We start from the raw sequence: 24,271 nt of genomic DNA, 5'->3' as shown, positions 1-24,271 counted from the left end.
GTGTGTCTTACTCATTTTTGCATCTTCAGCAGCTAACAATGTGCCTGAGACTAAGGAGGACTTCAGCACATGTTGGATGAATATGGTATAATTTTAATCATATTACCAAAATAGTAACCAGTTCTCTGAAGTGATTATTATTTGGAGATTTAACAAGCATCCTCCACATATTTTAGAAATCAGAAGGTTAAAAGGTAGGCTATGGGTACAAGCAAAGCCCAGACCTAGACCAATCCCTGCAAAATGGTTAAACTTATTGATTTGTGTTCATTTCATTCGCTGATGAAGCATCAGCCTTTGGGTCAGGCCCTCTGGTAGGTTCTTAAAGATGCAAAGACAGAGAAACTATAGTCCCTCCTCTGGAAGACAAAAACATGCAATTAATAATGACATAACAGTAATTATGGGTGAATTCTATATATATTTCTTGTCATTGCATTTTAGAAGTTCTGTGGGAACTCAAGAGGTTGGAACGGTAAGTACACTGACAACACCATCCAAACACACACAAACAAAAAAACAAACAAAAAAAACTAACAAAACTAGAAACAAAAACCAACAAAAAAACAACTAACATGAACTGGGGTCTTCTGTGAGAGCATGGAAACCATCAGCCTCTTCCCCTGTGACCTAACCCAACCCTGAAGCCACTACTGCCCTCACAGAGGAGAGCCTCGCGTGGCTGTCCTGGGGCTCCTGCTGATCAGTGAGTCTGCCCTTGTCAATACAGACGTTCACAAATGTTCGCCAAGGCCAGAGTCTATACCAGGAATCTTTTAGGCGCAGGTATACAGAAGTGAGGAAAAGGGACAGGGTCCCCTTTTTCAGTCTATTTGATGGAATAGACAAAAATTAATAAATATGTAAGATAAATAGAATCATTTCATTAGTGATTTTTAATGAAATAAAAATCATTTCATTAATGATTTTTTTCCAGATCAAGAATCACAAAGTTCTGTGAAGTTCACAAGCAAGGTGCTCTGATAGAGGATAGCAGGGCATGTCCTTCTCAGAGTCATTAGAGAGATCCTATTGGAGGAGTTAACGATCAGGTCAAGACTTACAGAATGAGAAGGTGCCAGTCACACAAAGAGTTAGAGCAAATGCCTTCCAGTTCCAATGAACATCATGTGCCAAAGTTGGAAGGAGTGTGGTATATTTTAGCAACTAAATAGAGGCCACTATAGCTCAAGTATGGGCGGCAAGGGGAAAACAGCTGGAGAAGATGTTGGGGAGGTAACAATAGGAGGACCAGGTCATGCAGGGTGTTGAGGGCCATGCTAAGAAGTTTGGATTTTATTCTCAGTACCAACTGTTGAAGGATTTTAAGCAGGGGAGTTTTCTAACCCAATAGACATTTTGATCACTATGGCTTTTGAGAAGAACAAGAAAGAAAGCAGGACTATCAGAAGCCTGCTGTCGAGGTCTGGGTTAAAGACGCTGGTCAGCTGCACCGGGGCAGTAGGTGCAAGAGAAGGAAGTGAATGGACTAGAAATCTATTTGGGGGCTGAATCTACAGTATTTACTGACGAATTAAGGGAAAGGGAAGCCATTCAAGAATGGCATCTAGGTTCTGGCTTGAGCATGGACCGTAAAGTAATACCATTTACAGACACAGAGAAGATGGGTGTGGAAGTTTCAGTTCTAGACGTGTGAAATTCGAGGTGTTTGTGAGCTAGCTGGGAGAAGATGCCAAGGGGCAGCTGGATATTTGAGTCCTGCTCTCCGATGAGAGATAAGAACTTTGAGGTTATTAGCACAGAGTTATTTAAGGCCACTGAAATGTAGATGATCACTTAACAGAAGAATGAAGAGAAAAAAAGAGAAGGAGCCAGACTCCAAGATTAAGTGGAGAGGTAGAGGAGATAGTAGAGAAAAAAGAAACTGAACTAAAACGGAGAAGTGGGAGAAGCAGGAGGAAAACAAGGACTCAGTGAGAAGATAGACAGAAATCAGTAGGATAGAGGAAAAGGGGTGTATTCAGTGATAAAACCCTAACTACATGGTTAAAGGCAGTGAAAGACTGGCCAGTCACAGTATCATAAAAAGGGGGAGCTAAACGAGATCCCACAGAGTGAAAAACCATGATGATTATAACTGAGAGAAATCCAACTTCTGCCAAGTAACTCAATAAACTCTCGTGAATCTACAAAAAAATATGTAAGGACTAGCAAAATGTATTTCCTGGTAAATCTTATTTAAAAAAAAAAAAAGTTTCCTTCCAAGGAGGAGAGAGAGAGAAACATTCTAGAATGAGGTAGACCACGGAATGGAGTAAAAGAAGAATTAAATTATCGCTCCTCTTACTGACATCTGGTTTGCTAATTTGAAACTGAATATAGTCAGAATTTCTTCAAACTATAGTTTGGATATGAATTTGTAGTTTAAATAGAAATTCTATTTGAAGAGGATGAAAATAAGTAGTGCAGAATGACCAAATCTGTACAATTAAATAGTACCAAACTGTCCAAGTAAATGGAAGAAGGATTTTCATTCTGAGAAGTAGACAGCAAACTTCTAACGTAAAGCAGGTGCACATTATCTTAAGAAAATTTTCTAATGGATGGAAAGGACTATTTATCCTAAATTACTATGAGAAAATTTAAAAATAATCACTTTTTACTCTAAAGGGAACTTAGATCTATCTAGGTTTGTAATTATCCTAAACTACTTACCTAGTTACTTCACTATTTGGCTGAAGATAGTATTTACCATTCAATAGTATACTGAGCAAAGACAATGTTGAAGTCTGCTTTCATTAATGATTTTTTTCCAGATCAAGAATCAAATGAGGGGAAATATTTCAATGCAAAAGAAGCAATTGTTTTCAAATCATGTTGTTTTCTTTTTTTTTAAGTGGTTTGAGTTAACTGATTACACTTCATTACCCTGCAATGCACTTGAACACATTAACGCTGTAAGAAGAATATGTAATAAAAGAGAGGATGCGTCTCCTAATCCTTCCTGTCAAATTTAAAGAGATACCAATCAACCAAACACCTCGCTAATAGTCATGAGACTGCTGTTTTAATTAGCTGGTGATATTTTTGACTAAAGAATCTCCGATGATGAAACTGTTTTTCCTTGTATTGAACCAGGTTGGCCCAGACTAGCCTGTCCCGCAGTGACATGTATATTGAATACAAATCAGACAGCAGCTTTAAATCTGTGTTGCAGCTCTCATTTCCAATTCGAGAACTGTACTATAATCATAAGCTTCTGGTGGATGAAAGGAAATCAGCTCTCTGAATATTAGCTAATGCCACATTTGCAAGTCCTGAAGAGATCTGTGCTGTTAAAAAAAATAGATCATTCCGCGTGAACCTATATATATGAATTGCTTTGTACTGCTCAACTGATAGAAGCATTGCCTGGGCTGGGATTAAACCCCTTTTCATCATAAAACCTCATCTGGTTCGGAGTCCAAGTCCATCAAACCTTTTTCCTTTAAAGTCCCGCCTTTGATTCTACATCAATTTATTCAAACCGCAGCTGGGTGGCTGAAAACGAAAGGACAGCATCGTTTAAACCAACCATGTTCCCAACTTGAAAGAAGGGCTATAATTAAAAAAATGGGCATAAAAGAATGGAAATGGGATAATATTTTTTAATGGTAGTTCAAAGGCCGACAGATGTCAGAGCCTTTGAAGATGTCAGTACACTGAGCAAGAAGTTGCCATAAAAGAGCTCGCCTGAGAGGTGAAGCAGCTTTTTAATGGCTGCAAACCCTTGCAGACACATCCTTGTGTTTTTAATTTGTCAGAGTTTCTGCAGTGTTTTCTGATTAATGACACATGATTATAACTGCATAGCAGACATATTTTTAGACTTGGTTAAATGAATAGTTTATTCCACATTCTTTTAGAAGTAGATAAGAATGGGGACACTTTCCTAGGAAGTCCAAAACTGTTCGGATTGCCTCGCATGTTTATGCTAATGTTGTGGGACTGGCCGAATTCAGAGTTACTATATGTTGCCAGCTTTTGTTCTTTAGTAGTCTGATTGCTGGTAACATTACAATTCACATGTGGTTGGGACAATGTGATTCACTACAATTTCATTCTTTTCATGTACGGGGAGCAGGATGTGCCTGAATTAATTTGTGCACACAATTAATTTGTGCACCAAGTCATGTCAAACCAAATTAACGTTTGAAAACATTGCTGAGCTCAATCTGAACAACCATGGGCTGCTACAAGGCTTCAGAAGGGAAAGAGCTACGCAGGGGGAAGACTTGCAGCCATCACTCTGGTGTGGCATTAACGACTACTCAAACACAAGGAGCCGCAACACCCCGTGTAAAATGCTGGGGGGCGCTCTGCCAAGATGTGGGGGAGGGACCCGGAGTCTCCCTGAACTATTTGCTCTTCTAAATAGTCCTGACACGCCAATTCGATTTGTTCTGTGAAACTGCCCTCCCAATAGTCATGAATGTTAACCACAAGTCGCTAGTGAGTAGCAAGAAAAGGCTTTCCCACCAATGGGTATGCCTTCAATTTCCATCATGACGGAGGTGCAGGGGAGAGGAAGTTCCGGGGCTTTGAAGCCAGGCAGATTTGGGTTCAAGTCCTAGCCCTGGCACTTCAGAGCTGCACAGCTTGGGTCTGCCTTCCCTTCTGGAAAAACTGAGGTTAATACCTACATCCTTCCAGAAAGCACGTGAAAGTGTCTGGTGCATAACATGATGCTCGATTCCCCTTCTCAAAATAAACAATACACAGAACAATAAAAACTAGGCCACTTCTTATTAAAAATGTTTATGTGTCTATGTACAACAGAATCATATTTTAATGAAAATGGCCATTCTTTTGCAAGTGGATGCTGAAACTCCCCACTGTTCCAGTTCCAGTAGCTCGTGGGTACTGCCTCTTCCTTATGTTGGAATCTGACCTGACCATGACCGGTCAAACCCTTGAGCATACACCTGTTTGCTTGTGACAGCTAAGCTTTAGCCTAGTCCTGCAAGCACACCCCACGGGGGCAGCTCAGCTGATGGGGGTACCGGGCCGGGAATGTGGTGCAGGAGAGGGAATAATGTGCTCAAACAGGATCAGGCCACAGGCCTGTAGCCTTATTCTAGAGGAGCTGACCTGTATCCTCTCACTTGGCCCCAGGCTTTCTATGAGGACTGGAGCATCCTGGGGCTTTTTTCCTTAAAGGAGAGGCTGTTTCCTCTTTTGTGTCTCAAGGTGGCTATAGTTTGGGCACTACTAACCCCAGCCACAACTTCAAAGCCAGTGAAGCCTGCCTTAGCATCTTCCTATCTCCTTGTCTACTTCCTATCTCCTTGTCTACTTTTTCTCCCCTCCCCCACCTCCAGATGGCCCAGTCTTCTGACTCCAACCCCCCTATGCATCTTCTTTCTCCTTTCACACTCTTTCATCCATCAAAACTCCCATTTCTTCGCTGTAATGGATTTCAGCTTGATGAGAGTAATTTAATGAGAAACAATTTCACAATATGGTGGTTATGACTGTTCTTTTCCTCTCCACCTCAATGTCATTCCGAACTTCCATTCTGTCAGGACTTCCCTGACCCGGGATGCAGGGCAGATAACCAGATAACAGCAATTATCTCATTTGGAATGAGATGTGTACTTGCTAAACTGCCTGGCCAGATTGTGAGCTCCTCCAGGGAAGGGTTTTGTCTTGTTTTTGTATACCTTCTCTGAGCACAGTGACTGGTACACAAAGACATTCAATAACAGAGGAATGAATAGAGACAAATGAAGAAATCCTAGAAGATGTATTTCCATACGATCCAGCAATTGCACTCCTGGGTATTTACCCCAAAGACACAGATGTAGTGAAAAGAAGGGCCATATGCACCCCAGTGTTCATAGCAGCAATGTCCGCAATAGCCAAACTGTGGAAAGAGCCGAGACGCCCTTCAACAGATGAATGGATAAAGAAGATGTGGTCCATACATATAATGGAATATTACTCAGCCATCAGAAAGGATGAATACCCAACTTTTACATCAACATGGATGGGACTGGAGGAGATTATGCTAAGTCAAATCAGAGAAAGTTAATTATCATATGGTTTCACTTATTTGTGGAACATAAGGAATAGCATGGAGGACATTAGGAGAAGGAAGGGAAAAATGAAGGGGGGGATATTGGAGGGGGAAAGGAACCATGAGAGACTATGGACTCTGAGAAACAAACTGAGGGTTTTAGGGGGGAGAAGCTTGGGGGGATGGGTTAGTCTGGTGATGGGAATTAAGGAGGGCACATACTGCATGGAGCACTGGGTGTTATACAAAAACAATGAATCGTGGATCACTACATCAAAAACTAATGATGTATTGTACGGTGACTAACATAACATAATAAAATAAAATTTAAAAAAAGAAAAAAATAAAGTGCTCCTGAATTACCTATTCAAGAATTCATTTTACTGTATGGATTTATCCATTTTGAAATTTTAAATGCATGCGTGGGCTACCTACTCAAGGCAAATGTATTCAACAAAGCAAAGCGCGAGCAAGAGAGGGCATGTTCACCAACCCAGACTCTATTCAGAGATGTTTCAAGCAATGGAACTGGGAGATCCCAGGCACAGTGGTAGACTATTTTGGGCGGGAGATTTTCCACAGGCAAGTGACTCGGTCTGAGAATCTGGGGATTTGGGGAGAGCTTCAGAGAACCCTGTGATCTCCTTATCTCCGGTCAGCTGACGCTAGATATGTTCTCCTTCCCATCTCAGATCCTCTAACTCTTGGCTCTTACATAGGCCCAGGCAAAACTTGATCATTTGTGCTTCACTGGGTGATCCCTGCTTCCTTCCGTAGGTGAGCTGTGGAAACTTTCTCTGTACCCAACCTGGAAAGGCTCTCTGTGGACCTGAAACCTCGCTGCTCCCAGGAGCAGCAGAGGGAACACGGGTGCAGAGCTGGGCGCAGAGCTGACACCCCCCCCCCATCGCTATGACAGCCTGGTTTAGGGTTGCCTGCAAACCATGCCTGACTCTGCCACTATCCCCCCCAAGATGCTTCATTCTCCTAGGTCTCTGAAATGGGCTCCCTGTTCTCCAAGCCGATGTCCCAGCTGCAGGATTGCAGAGTCTGACTTCAGAGACTGCTGTCCATTTGGTGCGCTAGTCTGTTTGTGTTATGTGGCCGCAGTTCACAGATTGAAATAAATAAGCTGATATTTATTTATTTATAATAAATAAACTGTTATTCAAAAATACTTGCCCATTTCAAATTCTCACAAACAATCCAGGAGTTAGGTATTGTGATTTTTCCTGGCTCCTGAAATACCACTGCCTCTATCATCTTTGACCCACTTACTTGGTCTTCTTGTCCTGCTCCATTGCCTCCATCTTCCCTTAGGCAATGAATGTCATCCATCCTCATTCTACTCTGCCTCCTTAGGAGATCTCATCTTCACCGTTGGTATCCATTACCATCCATCCTGGTGACTCCCAAATCTCTATTCCCAAAGGAGAGCTCTCTTTTAAACTCTAGTCCTGTATTGCCACTTACCTCCATGACATCTACACCTAAATGTACCATGGCACAGCAAGCCATATCTCTGGGTCTCCTCTCTCTCCCTCACTGCCACATCAACTTGCCCCATTGCCAATGCCTTAGCTAAGTCCTTCATCATCTCTCTCTGGAATAAGTCCTAACTAGTCACCCAGCCTCCAATCTCACTGCCTTCCTCTTCCTAATCCTCTGCTTCAAATTCTTCAGTGATTTCTGATTGTTGATGGTTATAATCTCTAAACTTTTTTATTGGACGACTCTATCATAAAAAATTGGGGCACAGAACCCAGTGCGTATATATAAATATACATATAAATCTGTAACATCACTGTACTAATACATTATGTACATTACAAAAATTCGCACAAAATGGGTATTTTTAAAAGATGAGATACAAGTACATGTAAATAGAAGTTCTATCTTTTTTCTTCCCATATCCTAATAAACCCTACTTGGGAGCACACTGTTCTAAATAATTACCAGAAAGGGTAATACATGTTACAAGTAGGACAAGGAGGTAGACAGCTGGAAGACACAGAAGTGGCAGCATAAACAGAGAGTATAAACCCCAAACTGGAGACAGCGTTCAAGGGGATCCAGTTCTGACTCCTCAACATGGTAAAAAGCCTTCTCCAGGTATTGATCATGCTAATCCTATTTAAAATGCTTTTCCTAATCTAATTTGCATGGCAAATTTCTACTCGTTTTTGAAATGCAATGCATATGATATCTACTTTAATGCAACCTTTCTGATCACCTCCCCAGATGCTATGCCCCCACATCACATGACTGACACATCTTCACTTGGGATCAAAGTACCATTATCATTTTCTTCTACATATATATATATATAATATATAACTGTAACTTTGGGAGGCTTAAAGGCTGGGCCAGCTAGAGGAGGCCACAGAATAAAACTGTCCATTTCCATGCTGATATCGTTACCAGTTACTCACACATCTGGTGGACGAGGCAGGCGTGAAGGCAAAGTTTCCAAACAGTAGAAAGGGGCCAGGAGGATATTAATCTCCCTCCACCTCACTGAATGGTGAAGGAAATGTCAGGCGGTGTCATCGGCAAAGGAATGCCTTGATGGGGACTCGTGGGCCAGAGCAGCATGTCCTTCTGACCAGGGGTGTTACTATGTCCCCTATTCCATGCAGCCTTTGATGTGTGATAAGACGCATCCTTTATCTCTGTTAAAAGAAGGCATTCTTTGCTCCTATCTGTTGGTATGAACCATATTACCCTCCTTTTATAACAGATATGCAATGCCTGTTTCCCCAGAGACTATAAGCTAGAGGGCAGGGATTGTTCCTTTCTTAATATTCCAAGGTCTAGTGTAGTGCCTGGCACACAGTAGAAGCTCAACAGAGGATGTTAAACGAATGAATGAATATTCCAGATGTGAAAATGATGATCAGAGATACGAAGTGGGTCACTCAGGTTTAAAGGGCCAGTAAGTGGTGCAGACTGGCCAGGAACCAGCATTTCTGTCTTCATATTTGATAAGAAATTGGTGATTGCTTCCAGGTCCATGATTTAATTATCTACTGGCCAATGATGTCCACATTCCTTTATCTGGAATCTTGACCTGCATATCCAACTCCCCGTCTGACCCATCTCCATTTGGAGGGTAAGACTTCAGACTCAGCTTGGCAACAACAGAACTCTTGCTTTTGCTTTCATTCCCCCCAATCATGCTCATATTTGACGCCACCACTTATCTAGCAGCTCAGACCAAAACCCTAAAGCATCCTCCTTCCCTTACTCCCCATACCTAACCCATCAGAAAGTCCTACTGGCTCAAATACATATGTCATACAGACATCCTGACTGTACACAATGGCCACAGTGGACCTCAAACAACATGAATAGGATCATGTCATGTTACTGCTAAAAATCCTCTAATTGTCTTCCAATCACATCTCAAATGGAATCTCAATTCTTCAAAGGCCCTGTCCTTCCCTGCACCTCCTAAGCTCATGCCATCAGACCTCATTTTTAATTTCCTGAACACACTAAATTTATTCTCCTCCAGGGTGTCTGCATGGGTCTCTGTTCCCTCAGCCTGGCTGGCTTCTCATCCATCAGATCTTTCTTAGTTTAGATAGCTCTTCCCTGGAGAGGTCTTCTCTGATGGCCAGCTCACACAATCGCTCAGTCACTTGTCTGTGACTTAACTGCTCTGTGTTAATTCTCCACCTACCAGTTATGGCTATGTGATGTTCTCCTTATTACTTCGGGGGTTTTTTTGTGTGTGTTATCACCTGTCTCCCTCCATTCAAGTGTGAGTTCCTTTAGAGCAGAGGACTGGTCTCTCTTGTTCTTTGCTGTACCCAGAGCAGGAACTCCCTTAGGGCCAGTGAGGCAGTGCCCTGTACAAGCCTGGGACAACATTCAAATGCACCAGGATGGGAAAAGCACCTCCTAAAACGCCTAGCCTCAGGACCTGGTACAGAATAGCACTCAAGAAATCTGTACTGGATAAATGAATCACGTGGAATAAAGCCTTTGTCATAAGGAAATTCCATATACAGAATTCTGCCTAATTTTTACAGATAGGAAAATGTATATGGAAAAAAATTTGATTTATAGATTATCCGAAGAGTCACAATTATAAAAGTGTTAAAGTCACAGAGTTCTATTTTGTCAATATCCATATGGAACAATGAGACTTAGAAAAGCAATCAGAATAGTTAACAATAATTATGATTTTCAGAGGACATTTATTCCACTATTCTTGTTTCTAAGTTGAATGACTTATTCTAAGAAACGCCAACTTTATAGTAACAGATCGTGATGTTTACTGCAAGTCACTAGAAATGATCACAGAGAGGTAAAGTACAAGAGTGCATGTCCATGTTTCCCAAAGTCTGAACCAGCATATGCACAGTCAGGATTGACTTTAATAGGGGCTGGCAACACAGTGTACCTCTTGAATTCATGGCTTTTGTCTAATGACAGTTTGGCATCATTTTTGAATAACTGAAGAACAAAAGTTTTCAGACCTCACACTCCACTTTTGCTGCACATGCCAACAGCACTTTATCTGGAGCTACTACAAAACTTGCCCAACAAGTGAGAATAACATTTACATTACAAAAAAATTAGCTTTTCAGGAAACATTTGGTGAACACATGCATTTTGTACATTAAATGACATCTTTGCAAATAACAAAATAAATAAGGTCCCACTTGACCGCAGGGATCTGGGGTTTGTTTCATTAATAAATACTGACTTAAGGAGTAAACTTAAGATGAATGAATCACCAGTTTAATTTTAACCTTTTTAAAGACCTGTAACTTTCAAGTCCTTCCACTGGAAAATTCCCTTGTTTTGAGATGCTAGGCCTGGCTGGACTGGTGGTTTCATGTTCACTGAAAGCTCCTCTGTCCCACAGAGTGATGATATCAGTGGGAGACACACGCGCACGCATACATGTGCGCGCAAGCACGCACACACGTGCACACATACACACATGTGCGTGCAAGCACACATGCATGCGCACACACATACACATGTGCGCGTGAGCACACACGTGCGCACAAGCTCACATGCGCGCGAGCACACGTGCGCGCGAGCACACACACGTGCATGCGCGAGCACACACATGCACACATGTGCACGCAAGCACGCGCACACACATGTGCGTGCAAGAGCACGCACACATACACACGCACGCGAGCACACATGCACACACACACACATACACACATGTGCATGGAAGCACACACACACACACACACACACATACTGCAAGATTAATCCTGCCTTGCAACTGCCCCCACTAACAAAGGAAGAGACCCCAGATCCAGGCCACATACTTCAGCAAACTTCATTCTTGGAGGATGCCATTAACTCATTTTCAAATATTACTAACACTTTCAGGCCTTGACCTCATACCTAAGGAAAACAAATCAAAACGAACCAGAAAAATAACACACACTTTCAAACCCTCCAAGTTTAATTATGTATTGTTTCTTCCTGATTTTTTGTGATCTTTCTCCAACGTCTCAGTACACAAATGCCCCAAAATATTTGAGAGGTCAGGTAACAATTATAAATAACTGTCAGGTAACAACATAAAACAAGTGAAGAAAAATAAGTTTCACTGAACTTTAATATTCGTTTCAACTGAAAAACATTACCTCAAGTTTCACATTAACCCACCAATTTCAATGCTTTTAGTCTCAATTAGGCCAATTTTTGTTATCTAAACATTTTCTCCTATTAATGATATTTTTCAAATATTTTCTGTACACAAATTAAAGTGGCTTGAAAATAGACTATTATTTTCATGTAGTTCTTTTGCTTTCCTCCTCAAACATGAGTTTAAGGCCTCCCTGATATTGATTCCTGTCACTTTTCTCATGAGAAATTCTCAGGTGTTAAATATCTTTCCTATCATGCAACTAGGCATGATTCCAATTAGTCCTGAATGGAAGACAAAAATGACAGTTTAATAAGCTTCAATTTGCCAACTCTTTGAACATTTGATGATATCATCATTTTGCCAATCATTTCTTGCACTTTGGCTCCGACCTCCCTGTCACAAAAAATTACCTCAAATATCTAAATAAAGACATCAAGGATGTCTCTGAGAGAACTGAGTCAGAAATCCAAAAATGACTTTTCCAAGACATCAAGAAAGAAGAGTTATTCATCCAATATTTCCTCAAAGATAATTTCTGCCAAGATTCTTAGTAATTTCATTGAGGCAGAGGTGAAAAGGACAAGAGCAATATGCTAAAAATAACTGAAGGCATTTTTCCTTATATCAATGGGAATGACATTCAGTATGTGGAATAACAATTCATCTCTGGGGTATTTTATGTAAAAAAAAAAAAAAAAAAGAACTCATCTGAAAAGCTCTCATTTTGACCACAGTAAGTCTAGAACTAAACAAAAACTGCATCAATGTAAATTGTTTTTGAGGATTCTAAAGGCAACACATTTTCTACTTATTCCTTTTATTTCTATCAAGAAAGTGTCCCAGTTTGAACTTACTTTTAAACTGCCTTCACCTCATTTCTAAAAGGTTTTGACGAGCTGCGGTCATGCAGTAAGGATCATGATATGGGTTCCTTTAGGGGAAAAATACTAACATCGAAGTCTTTGAGATTTAAAAGTTCATTCCATAAAATGGAAAGGTCGTATATAATATTCCAAATTCATATGTGAATATAACAGATATTCACCTATAATAAACCACTCACAACAAACCATATTTCACCAGTACCAAATGCAAATCTCAAATCGATTTTTATAGAGACTGGGTAGGTCCATTGACTTAAAAACTTCCTGGATTCTTACTCTAGACACATCTTTTAATTTCAGCAATAATGTAAAAGCCTAAAGTAAACCCATCTCAAAATCATATTCATTTTTCTATTCTACAAATTCTGAAATTTGTGGGAAGGAATTCTATTCCAAATAAAATATTAAGAATTGAATCTCTTCAGAGTTTAATTTGCCTCAGAAGAGAGACACAACCATGGCTTGTGGCTCTGGAGAAAGTTTGAAACTATTGGCTAAGTCTTGATTTGGATTTACATAGTCTGAGTTATGGGTATCAATATTTTAAATCTAGCAATGTATCAACAATCCAAAATTGAAAATATAATGGAATTTATTGCTGAATAAATGAAATTCAGAGACAACGAGCTCATACATAAGCAGGCATATGGGGGCAGGAGACATTACCATGAGTCTTAACTACACTAACGACTAGTTATGTAACCTTGGGCATTTTACCTATGCTTTCTGAAACTTTTCTCATCAATAAAATGGAATAACATACATTCATTTTACGAGCCAGGTAAGAAGGTCAGAACAGAGTTTCCAAATGTGAAATTTAATCCTTATCGAGTGTTGGAAGGGTGGAAAAAGGCAATGTAATGTAAGGGACCTAGCAGAGAGCCTAGAGCAGGGGAAACACACAATAAATATTTGTCACTCCTGCTGCTGTTAAACACAAACAGGCATAAAAATTCAGTGTTGTTCTAGGAGGTACTGCTTACTAAAACTGGAACTCACGCAGCATGATTCAATTATGACTTTGCAGCAATGTCAAGTATGGCGAATCACTGAAAGAAATGCAAATTGCGATGAGAATCTCAGCGTGGGGAACAAAGAGTACCAGTGTCTCCCTCTCTCTCCTGCTAGGCAAAGATTCACATGTAACCCTGCGCCTTTCTTGCCAAGCCCAAGTCTCTCCCCAAATCTAAAATCTCTCTTGAAAGAGGCTGTGAGATAGAGAACGAGCACTGAATTAAGATTAAGAAGCCCTGGTTTGCTTGTTCTGTGACCTTGGGCAAGATAATGTCCTTGAACCAGAGGTTCTTTACCTGTAAACCGAAAATAATTGGATGTGGTCATCTCTTGACTCAATCTGGCGATGTTACTGCTGGATGCTTAGATACCTGACATGACTACAAGGTGCGTGTCCGTGCGACAGCCTGTACCCACAGACTTGTGCTCCCTTGCCAGCTCCCCAGCTTTCACCACTGAAGAGTTCACCACATTGCACCCCCTATTTTATGCATCTCCAGCATTTAATTATTACTTCTTCAAGAACAACTTTAATATTTCTAAAAAATCTATTAAGTATAATGAGAACAAAAGACAGATTTTTAAAGCAACCATTCAATTGACACGGAGTTGTTAATTCAAAGGGAATACTTGATGTTATGATTTGAAAGGTTTGTCTTTAAAAGGAATATTCTTTATCTAGAAGTGGACCACAAGCCATGGAATGTGGTTTCCATGGTAACTGCCACATTTAAAAAATATGCACAGGACTAAAGATACACTGTATAATACTTCTACAAATGGATCATTCCTAGAGAAATCCATTTCCTTGTCTCAGCCTGTTTTTGTTTTTTCAACTTCATATAATTCTCTCCACAATGAGGACCAAGTTGAATTATTTATAATAGTTTAATTATAGGCATATATGCTATTTTTGTGCTTATAAGATGAAAATAACTACAGAATTTTAGAATTATAATGGAAAAAGAAAGCTAGTGATCTATGAAAAATGTAAACGTTACTTGAAAGGTCATCTCCTACCTTTTCTCCTAACTAAGTACCTAAGAAACAGTATTCTTATACACAGAAATATATATAATATATAAATAAAACATACTATTAAATTCATATGTAATCCTATTAGACAAACCACCACTGGATACTAGTAAACAAGATCTTTGCATCGATGCACCTATGTCAAAATATGATAAGAACTTGGGCCTTATTTGGAAAATTCTATATAACCTATGCTTTTGGTATCAGAAAAACAGTATTTCCTCCACAGGCTTGTAAAAATGGCTTAGTTAGGAAAACCTCTGTTTATATTCTAAGTGAATGCACTAAGTTTTTGACCTATCTTAAATGCAGAACTTAGATAATACTATAAAACTTCATCTGAAGAAAATACATTGAAAAGTCAAATGTGTGGTTTTACCATAAGTCCACCAAAAAAGTCTTTTTTTTTTCAGAGTAATAAAGTAAATTGTTAAAAACATCTTCCCACCAACTCTGATGTCTGACATTAAACATTATGTACATTGCAGCAAAAACCCACTTAATACTTAAAACACACTTAATTCCATTCCTCTTTCCGTCTAATACAAATAAGTCAGTTTGGGGAGTAAGTACCCAAGTGTGATTGTACACAGCTGGAAGACCAGGCAACCACTCTGATGTGACTCCGTGTGTCACTAGGGACAGGAGGGGAACAAAAAGAAGGGTTACATTAACAGCAACAGCCTCATGACGTTGGGGGAAAAATATTTACATAGTTTGGCTTTTCCAAGTGATCAGTCCAGTTCGACCCAAAGAAATAAAAATACTTATTACCTCAAAACCAAGTAAATGATACTAATGAATAAATATTGATGATGAAATACCAGTTTGGTTATGTAGGTAGAAAGCGAACTGTTTTAGTATGGATAAAAATATCCTACACTCCTGGACCAAATTACCACTTGATTTTATTTCTTACAGTTTTCCATAATATAAATTCAGAGGACAAGAGAATCAGACAGAAGAAAGAGAGTAATGTTCTTGGAAATTAACAGTAGGGCATTAACTCTTAAAACTATTTCTAATTCAGCCATGCTTCTAATTTGTACTTCCTAAAGATATTTTGTAAGGGTTTCAGGATCAGTCATAATAAAAGTACTAGAATTTGCTAGGCTCATGACTTAAAATATGCTTTCATTTGATTCATAGTATGTACAAAATTGGATCTCCTGAAGCAGGTGTGTTTTTTGGTATTGAGAATGATGGTATTCTCCATTAATTAAAATGAAATTTGGGCACATTAAAATAAAACCGGCTAATTACATTTTGTGAAAGTACTTAAAGAATCTAAGATAGTCCCACCAGATTTTATTTCCAAATGTCTTAACATATAGAGATCATCGTCAGTTATATTGGTCAGTGTCCTTTGTACTAAGTCCTGTGTCATCAATTTCTCTCAGAACTGAGAGCTAGAAAAAAAATGAACTAGTCTGATTTCTTTCATAGAATTACACAGTTTATCCTGTTTCCCTCTTTGCTGTGGCTTCTAGGTGAGCTCAGAGCTAAAACTTGTACTTAACTAAAGCATTTTTTTTAAAGTATAGATTTTCTGGTGGGGTTAATATCATTTATTGCTTAATGACTATTTTCAGTTATATATTACACCTGTTTAAGTGTGTGTTTATTACAAAATGCTGCCTCAAATCCTTTTTGAAAGTGGTTGGCACATAAAGAAATTAAACTCAATGTTTTCAGTGAAAAAAATGTTCCCCTAAAAAAGCCCAAAGACCATGCATAGGTTTAGCAGAAATGTTCAGAACATGCATATTGCTAAAGTCATCCATAAGTAATCCTTGAAAAATGATAGCCAGTATTCAACCCACAGCACGCAGGTGCATACCCAGTTTATAAATGGACATTTTTATTTTGGGCCCAGATTACCAAATTCATGGAAAATAAAGTAATGTGATTGAGATATAATTTTAAAAATTAAAACTGTCTTACCACAAATATCTTTTCTGGAAAATTTTTTTAAGTAGAAGAGAGAAAGAGGAGGATTTCTGAAAATCCTACATTTTAGAATTAACAATAGGGCAGCTTCTTACTGTGAATCAATATGGCAAAATCAAGATGATCTGTCCATTTAATTATGCAAAACTCATTCATATGAGCATCATGATTCTCAGTTTAGGAAATCAAGAAAGGCATCGAGACACCAATGTTAGGCAAGATCCAATGTCCTATATACAAATTTTAAGTCTGATGTAGTTTTGGATCTCGTGATAACCTTCTCCAAGTCTGCCGTTTTCATTTGCCTACTATACTGACGGCGGTTCACAGTAGCTGCTGTGGTTACCCTGAGTCTTCCATGTGCCTGTACCTCAACAGGTCACATAGACAGCTGTCCTACAATGGTGACCCCACCTCTGGGGCAGATCACCAGATGCATATGCACCATTCACTCTGGCAACAAACATAAAAGATCAAGAATCTCCAAGTGGTTCAGGGTCCTAAAAGAACAACTAAGAGGTCAAAGAACCTAAGTTCTGTTTTTCTTGTAATTCAAAGGAATAAACTGTAGAAATTCTTTCACTACATTGCAGTTCAAAAGGAAAATGACTCACAGAACCACCATGTTAGAAGCAGCTCTCCTAAGATGGTCATAACAAAACTATAAATTTTCTTTGTATTAAAAAACATGATTAAGTCAATCATATCATCCTCCAAATTAATTTCAACAAGAGGGATCTGGCAAATGAGAAATATTTGACAATAAGGTTGTAACTTTCTAATATGTCTTGATATCTACTGATCTGGGTGCTTTCTCTTGAACATTATGACCCTAGGTAGATACCAGGCTGACTATATTGTATGAGGGTGGTAAAACTTAATGTGCATTTTAACAAATGTAAGCATCACAACATAAAATATCCTACTTGACTGAAAATCAAGTTATGACAAAGATATAATACATGCATAGAATAATTAGCTAAATGCACCAAATCAAATGAGAGAAATAGTTAATTGTCCTTAGTTGCATTACTGTATCTTAGGATTTCTCCATAAAACAGAAATTACTTGAGTAACAACTAACCTGTAATAATTATACAGCATATTCACCAAAAGGGAGTTCCTCTTTGATATATGATTCACCTGATGGTAGGGAACTATACTTTACAATAATGGTTTTCTTATCAGTATACAATACATTATGTACTTGGAAGAAGCCAAAGGTAGATTTCTAGTATTTTGTCTGCATTCAACAATCTGATGGAAGAAAAAGTGACAAGCAAAGCCATAGTATCCAAAATAGGTACTTCACTGGTCCTCTTTTGGTTAAGTATTTCAAACAGCCCTTTTTACAAAATGGCCTCCATTGCTAAATGGGAGTAGCCAAACGTGAACTGAAAATCAAATCTCTCTGGATCTAAAATTAAAAATTATACAATCCAATATTTAAGATACATCACACATGTATCAAGCCACAAAACAACGATATGAAAAAAAAAATCTTCTATTTTAAAAAAATATATGTCCACTTGGTTTTTTTGAAATTTATGCATTGAATTCAGGACTTCAAAGGTATTATACATTACATTATTTAAATCATAATCATGAAAAGATATATTTGGAAAATTTAGATCTTACCTGAAGGAAACTGAATTAATATCCTCAATGAATAACCAAAATAAATACAAATTATTAGCATTTTGGTATATATGATAAGGTTTTTAAAAATATAACTTATTGGCAAAATTTTTAAAAAAATACATTCTCTAAAAACAACCAAGTTTAGCTTACACAGAAAATCATTTTCATTCAGATCAAGAATGCATTTAGCCTTAGTTTCCATTGCTTTACTAGCATTCGCATGACAGCAATTCCAATTGTTCCAAGAAAGACACAAAATAGGAGAAACACAATCCTATGCTACAGCATTTGAAGAGGTCATATGGTCCTCATAATGATTATTTCAGTTAGAAGAAATTCAATTAAGAACCTTATTGTACTCTCCCTGAGGCTTAATTATATGTAATAATTCTAAAATTTCCCTTTTGTTATTGCATGAACCGCACCCTATATATGGCAGATACGATGTACGTAAAATCACAAAGATTTCCTCTAAATTTGGCCTCCACTACTGTCGGCTTTCCACAACAGCACCAAAATAGTAGGAAGTTATATAAATTAGTGTATTTTATTGTATCAAGTATTCAATTTTACTCTGCAAACACACCCTACACAGACTCGGAACCCAAATACTTTATCATAGAAGACAATGGTGAGGCTAAGCATCATCTTTGAAGGAGAACGTAAGTTTGAAAATATTCTTAGTAAATTATACGGCTAACAATCAGAAGATCAGCATATATTTTATAAAGGCTCTAATGAGGTTGGTGGCAAAATATAATACACATTGAGCAGGAACCACCTGACTCTGCTGGTACCATGGTTACTACAATGACTACCTTTTTAGTTAGCAAACCCCCAAAAAACAAATTGAAAAGAGTTTTCCTATAAATGTATATTATTGACAAAAAAACCTCTGCTGAGTATACTTATAGTGCCCCGGTCATTCTCCGAAGGTAAAAGACAACTCAAGGTCAAATGAAAAATAACCAATAACTCCTATTCTTTGCCTTACCGCCTCCCGCCCTCCACCCAAGAAATAAACATCTTATTTAATCAGTAGTATTTTTATTGCTTAGATGATCATAAAATCGTTTAAACACATGTCATCACAAATAGAAGGCTTATTTCATTGTTTAAAAATTGTATTATTTGGGGAGACAGGATAACTAGGAAGAAGCTTATGGGTGGTATGAATAATATGGTTAGGATTTCAACGGAAAAAGAGGTATTTAGACCTCGTATATGACATGGTTTTATTAGAAAAGAAAATTATCTTTTTTTGTTATCAATTGCTCCTCAATTTTTCTTTAATAAAATTTCACAGCAATCTCAAGAGGATACACTAAAGGCCTTTGATTATATATACCCTAAAGAACTTATTGTACCACAAAGATGCACACACCCAATAAGATTTTTTTTTCATCTGAAATTTATAAAGATAATTTTCCATGCTGACAGTGCACATTTCATCCATAAGTTTGAAGAGTCAAATGCTACCACAGCTGGGGGTTATTCTGCCAAATGGCTTCCAACAGGGACTACAGAGATGGAGGCTAGGAGGCATGTGCATGCGCATGTAGGAATAAGCCACAGACCTGATGGGAAATAGCCCTTCTCTGGAGTCATTTTTATCAATTACCATCTGAGTGATCTAATCAAATATAGAGTCTAATGAAAAAAAAAAAAAAAGCAACACCAGGAAGGAAAAGCAAATATTAAAAGAGCTGCTTGATTACCTACAGAGATTAAAACAAAAAGCAAGGAGTGAGGCTGATATATTTCATAGGGATTTGCTGAGGCTGAGGGGAGGGGTAAGGGGCAGATACCTTAAAAAAATCCATCATGAAAGGAACTGAGACAAGATTATAAAAAAGGGGCCAAGTTATAGCGCGCCATGGGATTTTTAATCTGGCTACCTGTGGTTTCTGTAGTTAAAGCCTTATTCATCCTCAAAATGGGGGGGGGGGGAGAAGAAAACAAAAAAATCACATTTATATGTCAGTATTGCAAATGATCAAACAGCGTGCACCAACAAGAATAATAAGAAAACACTAAACGCTGATGACTTTTTAAAAATAGATACCCGTTTTATCAAATATTATTGATAATTACCTGTGAATCTCGTTTCTTGAACTCTTGGATTTGATTTTCGTGCTCCATATTGGCAGCGCGAAGCTGTTTTTCCAGGTTTTCAATTTCCCGTTCATGGTCTCGGACTAGGCTATCCTTCTCTGCGCTATGCTGCTGTGATAGGTGCGTCTTCTCCTGTTCATGCTCCAGCTTCAGCTCTACTATCTGATTGGACAATGAGGAGGACAGTTCATCAACAGAACATCCTTGTCGTCATGACAACTCATGGACAGCTTAATTTTTCTCTAATTTGTCCAAGTTGAAAATTTTATTTTTGCGTCATTATTACCTCACCCTTGAAATACTCTCATCTGGGGGGGGGGGGTTTTATCCAAACCTCCTAATATTCAAGACAGTTGGGCATATTCAGGAAATCGTTCTGCAATCTGTTGACATAAATGCCTGAACATTGAAAAAAATTATGTCGAACGCTAGGTATTTCCTACCCAAGAATTCGGGTATTACTGATCAGCAATGGTTATAAATGGTTAATAGGCAGTACGCTTTGCTGTTTGCTTCAATATATACACGTAAAAGCAGCAATTAAATCGGTCAGTTTTCTTTATGATTTTCAAATAAAAGCTCGAAGCTAAATATGCATCTGGATTATTGTATATACAGTTGTCTTTTTAAAAAATAAAATGATAAATTTCAAAGCTCTATTATCTCGTTGTCAGCTACGGTATACCAACATAAACAGATGTTATGTGCTCCAGAAGGGCACCTGCTGTGCTGCAAGCTTGCGCCATGATTTCATAAAGAGCATTCTATTCTTGGGATCCTTTCCCAGTCCACTCCACACTGGAGACTGTGACCTTGGCCAGTCTTAGCCTCTCCCTGCTAGACTGAATGGCAGCCCGAGACCAAGGGCCTGGTTGCCGCTGCTTTGATACTAATCCTCCCAGACTGTGCACAATGGCACCCTACCTGGCCTGCAAACTATAGCCAGCCAGGCTGTCTTTGAAGCAGGTGATGAATAGGGGACTGCAGGAAGCCAGCTTCCCCCGTGAACTCCAGGCCACACAGCTGCTAAGAACAGTCACTTGGATTTTTCTTCAGTTTTGGTGGATTTCAGGGGAAAAAACTGCTGCTATCTAGAATATGTTGTGTTATTTTCGGCGTGAGAATCCATCTTCAAAAAAGCTAACAGTAGGAGCCTGCTCCAAATCGATCTTGTTTCTTGTTTCGTGCAATGAATCACCAGACTACCTTATCTTAAAGCGATAGCATTCATTTCTCCATACGTGCATGCTACACTAGATTTCAGAAGTTATTTTCTTTTGAGATTTGAAATTCTCATCCTTTAATTGCAAAAACACAAATTGAATGGGCTTATAAACACAGGTTTCAACATTTTTCCTTACTGTGATTTTTCTTAGAGTGGAAAATGAACAGGAAATGTCTGACCACTTACAAATGTATTATACTATGGAGAAGAAAGGAAAGGATACCCACTTTTCATTATATACACTTACCAGAACAAAATAATGTATAAAGTAATATAGAAACATTTATTTTGCATCTGAGAACAAAGACACATTCTAGTGAATTTGTGTCTATTTCAAATTTAGGGATCTTTCTTCCCTATTATTCTACTGCTGGCAATATATAGAAAAAATAATATACACATCTTCTCCTTATATACCAAGTAGTAAAGTTTTCTTTATTTAAAATTAATGTGCATGTTTTACTCTGATTCACACAACTACAATGTTAATCCCAACAAAAGAGAGAATTTAAAATTGTATTGATATTACTGCATTATTTCAGACATCTGAGTTTATGAATTATTGAGTTAGAATATTTTTAGTTCTTGGACACATTATTATTTCTATTCAGTGTTACACTACCAAGCATTATTATAATAAATTTATAAGTTTTAGTTAAAATCATTTAAGTATGTTAACACTGAAAAGAAATAGATGGAGGTAGAGAGTACTACTGAGATCTGATTCTCAAAAGCCTCAGAAAAATTGAGAGAATGGGTGTGATTTAAAACAAAATATTCTACATGCTCTAGGGAAAAATAACCAGTTGACCTGTAATTAAGGCAGAAGGATTACAGAATTCTTCCCCCAAGAAAAAACATATGACCAGAAGTCACTATGAGATCATTAGTAATGGTGCTGCCTCATTCTAGGCTCTAAATAATGTACTTGCAGAGTAACTTTCTCTGAGTTATTTGAAGAGCTCTGGTGGACTGATCAATGACCCTGCCCATGCTCAGATTTCAGTTTATTCATTTTTAAAAATTAGGAACAAATGAAATAGAGATAGTGGAATTTTGAGCATAAAGATAGATGTTCATAAATTATTAGTAGTTTGTCATTTTCTCAGGGCCCATTGTTCAGTGACGCTAGTTAATGAATGAATAAATCTCAGGGTTGCCGGAACCTTTTAAAGTGAAATAAGCTCAGGTTTATCTGCTCAAACCAACACTACTTGGCCAACTTCTCGATGTTATGAGCCCTTTCTGGTCTTTGCCTGGGACTCCTTGCTGTTAGCATCATCTGGCAGACATGTCTTCTCCTAATAAACAGTAGAGTCCAGAAGAAAAACCCTAATGCATCTTAATGATGAGATTCATAACCACAAAGGCCATCACCAAAATGGATCTGTGTTTAAATTCAAGACTGTACTGGTCCCTAGCCCCCTCCATATAAGTAAATGTTAAAAGAGTTTTTTGGCTTTTCCAGTTCAGTCCTTTACTTGTAGGCATATCTCAATGGTAAACATGAAGTAGGGTATCTTCTTTATCTTGGACTACTACATACTTTAGGTTGACCGACAATAACGTCTAGTGGAGTTAATGGTGATCAGGAAGTTGTAAATCATGGAAAATGTGGAGGATGTAAAAGTATACAGCATACTCAAAGATGAATGTTCAGTGGTCAATGAGGTCTCTATGTTAAGGTGATATATCCTACAGGGGTGAATAGGATGCACAATCACCAAGGAACCTGCTTAAGTAAAGGCCAGCTAAAGAGCTCCCTGTAATACAGGAGGGAAAGCTTTAAGTTCCCTAATCCAAAAGCAATGGGCTGTGCGCCAGGTAACTATACTGGCTATGTATGTCCACTCAACATATATTAAAGCAGATTGGCATGTCTTCTGGGGGAGTGAAGTGAATAGCCCTCAAGTGTAAGTATCTGGTAGCATCTTGTAGTCTCCTGAGATGCTGAGCTTGATGGCTTGATGGCTGGGGTTTGGGTGAGAAAATGGCTTTATTGCCTAGAAACTATTAGGTTGAAATTGTCATTTTTGTAGGTCAAAATAGGAGATGGTGCTCCATCCACTATGCTACCCCCCACAACACACACTAAACATGAAGTTCAAGAGTGAAATTTTGAAGTTCTGAAGTCCCTGAAAGTGCAGCCTTCCATCACAGACTAAATCATTTTGCAACCTGATGATGATGTCTTCATTCTAACTGAGGCTTCATGTAAGTGTCCAAGAGCAGAAGTACATTCCAGGCTCTGAGAAAGACCAAGATGGAACCACTAGATAGCCCAGTCTCTGGGCATCCTGGAATATATATTTTTAAGTCCTGGTAACTGTTTTAGAGTGAAATAAGTGCTCACAAATGTGGCCCAAACACCTTTTAATAATCTCATAAAGAAAAAGCCAAAGGGGGTGGAACAAGTCATTACTTCTCAGTACACAACCCATAGAAGACCAGTACATCCCAATAACACACCTCAATATCAGAAATTCCAAAACCAGAAACATAAATTATGCAAGTGATAGAATGCATCCAACACATTTTTAAAAAGGACTTCGGGTACAAAAATACTAACTAAAATAACCTTAAATAGAACCAAATTACAAAATCTATATTCTACAAGCCTTGACAGAAGAATAGATTAAAACTATAGGAAGGAGAAAAAGAGCCCCCCCCCCCCCCCCCCCCCCCCGCTCAGGGGGGGAGGGAGGGGGGGGGAGGGGCAGAAAGGAGGAGCGGGGGGAGCGGGGGGGTGGAAACTT

General features: G+C 38.5%; 1 protein-coding gene across 4 annotated transcripts in view; it reads right to left on the bottom strand.

Moving 5' to 3' along the window:
- CEP112 (centrosomal protein 112) overlaps positions 1-24,271 on the bottom strand; it is a 475,433-nt gene that overhangs the window by 232,394 nt on the left and 218,768 nt on the right. For all 4 annotated transcript variants that reach the window (XR_004302419.1, XM_032429545.1, XM_032429547.1 and 1 more), the window contains exon 20: positions 20,270-20,452. Coding sequence is in view for 3 of the 4 variants with exons in the window: in XM_032429545.1 (XP_032285436.1) it covers positions 20,270-20,452 (183 nt within the window). In the remaining variant the exon portion in view is untranslated. The remainder of the gene's footprint in view (positions 1-20,269; positions 20,453-24,271) is intronic.

Source organism: Phoca vitulina, unplaced genomic scaffold (assembly GCF_004348235.1).
Source record: "Phoca vitulina isolate PV1807 unplaced genomic scaffold, GSC_HSeal_1.0 scaffold41, whole genome shotgun sequence".
NCBI classification, from domain to species: Eukaryota; Metazoa; Chordata; class Mammalia; order Carnivora; family Phocidae; genus Phoca; species Phoca vitulina.
The sequence above is the reverse complement of the archived record's forward strand: the minus strand, read 5'-3'. Positions and strand labels throughout refer to the sequence as shown.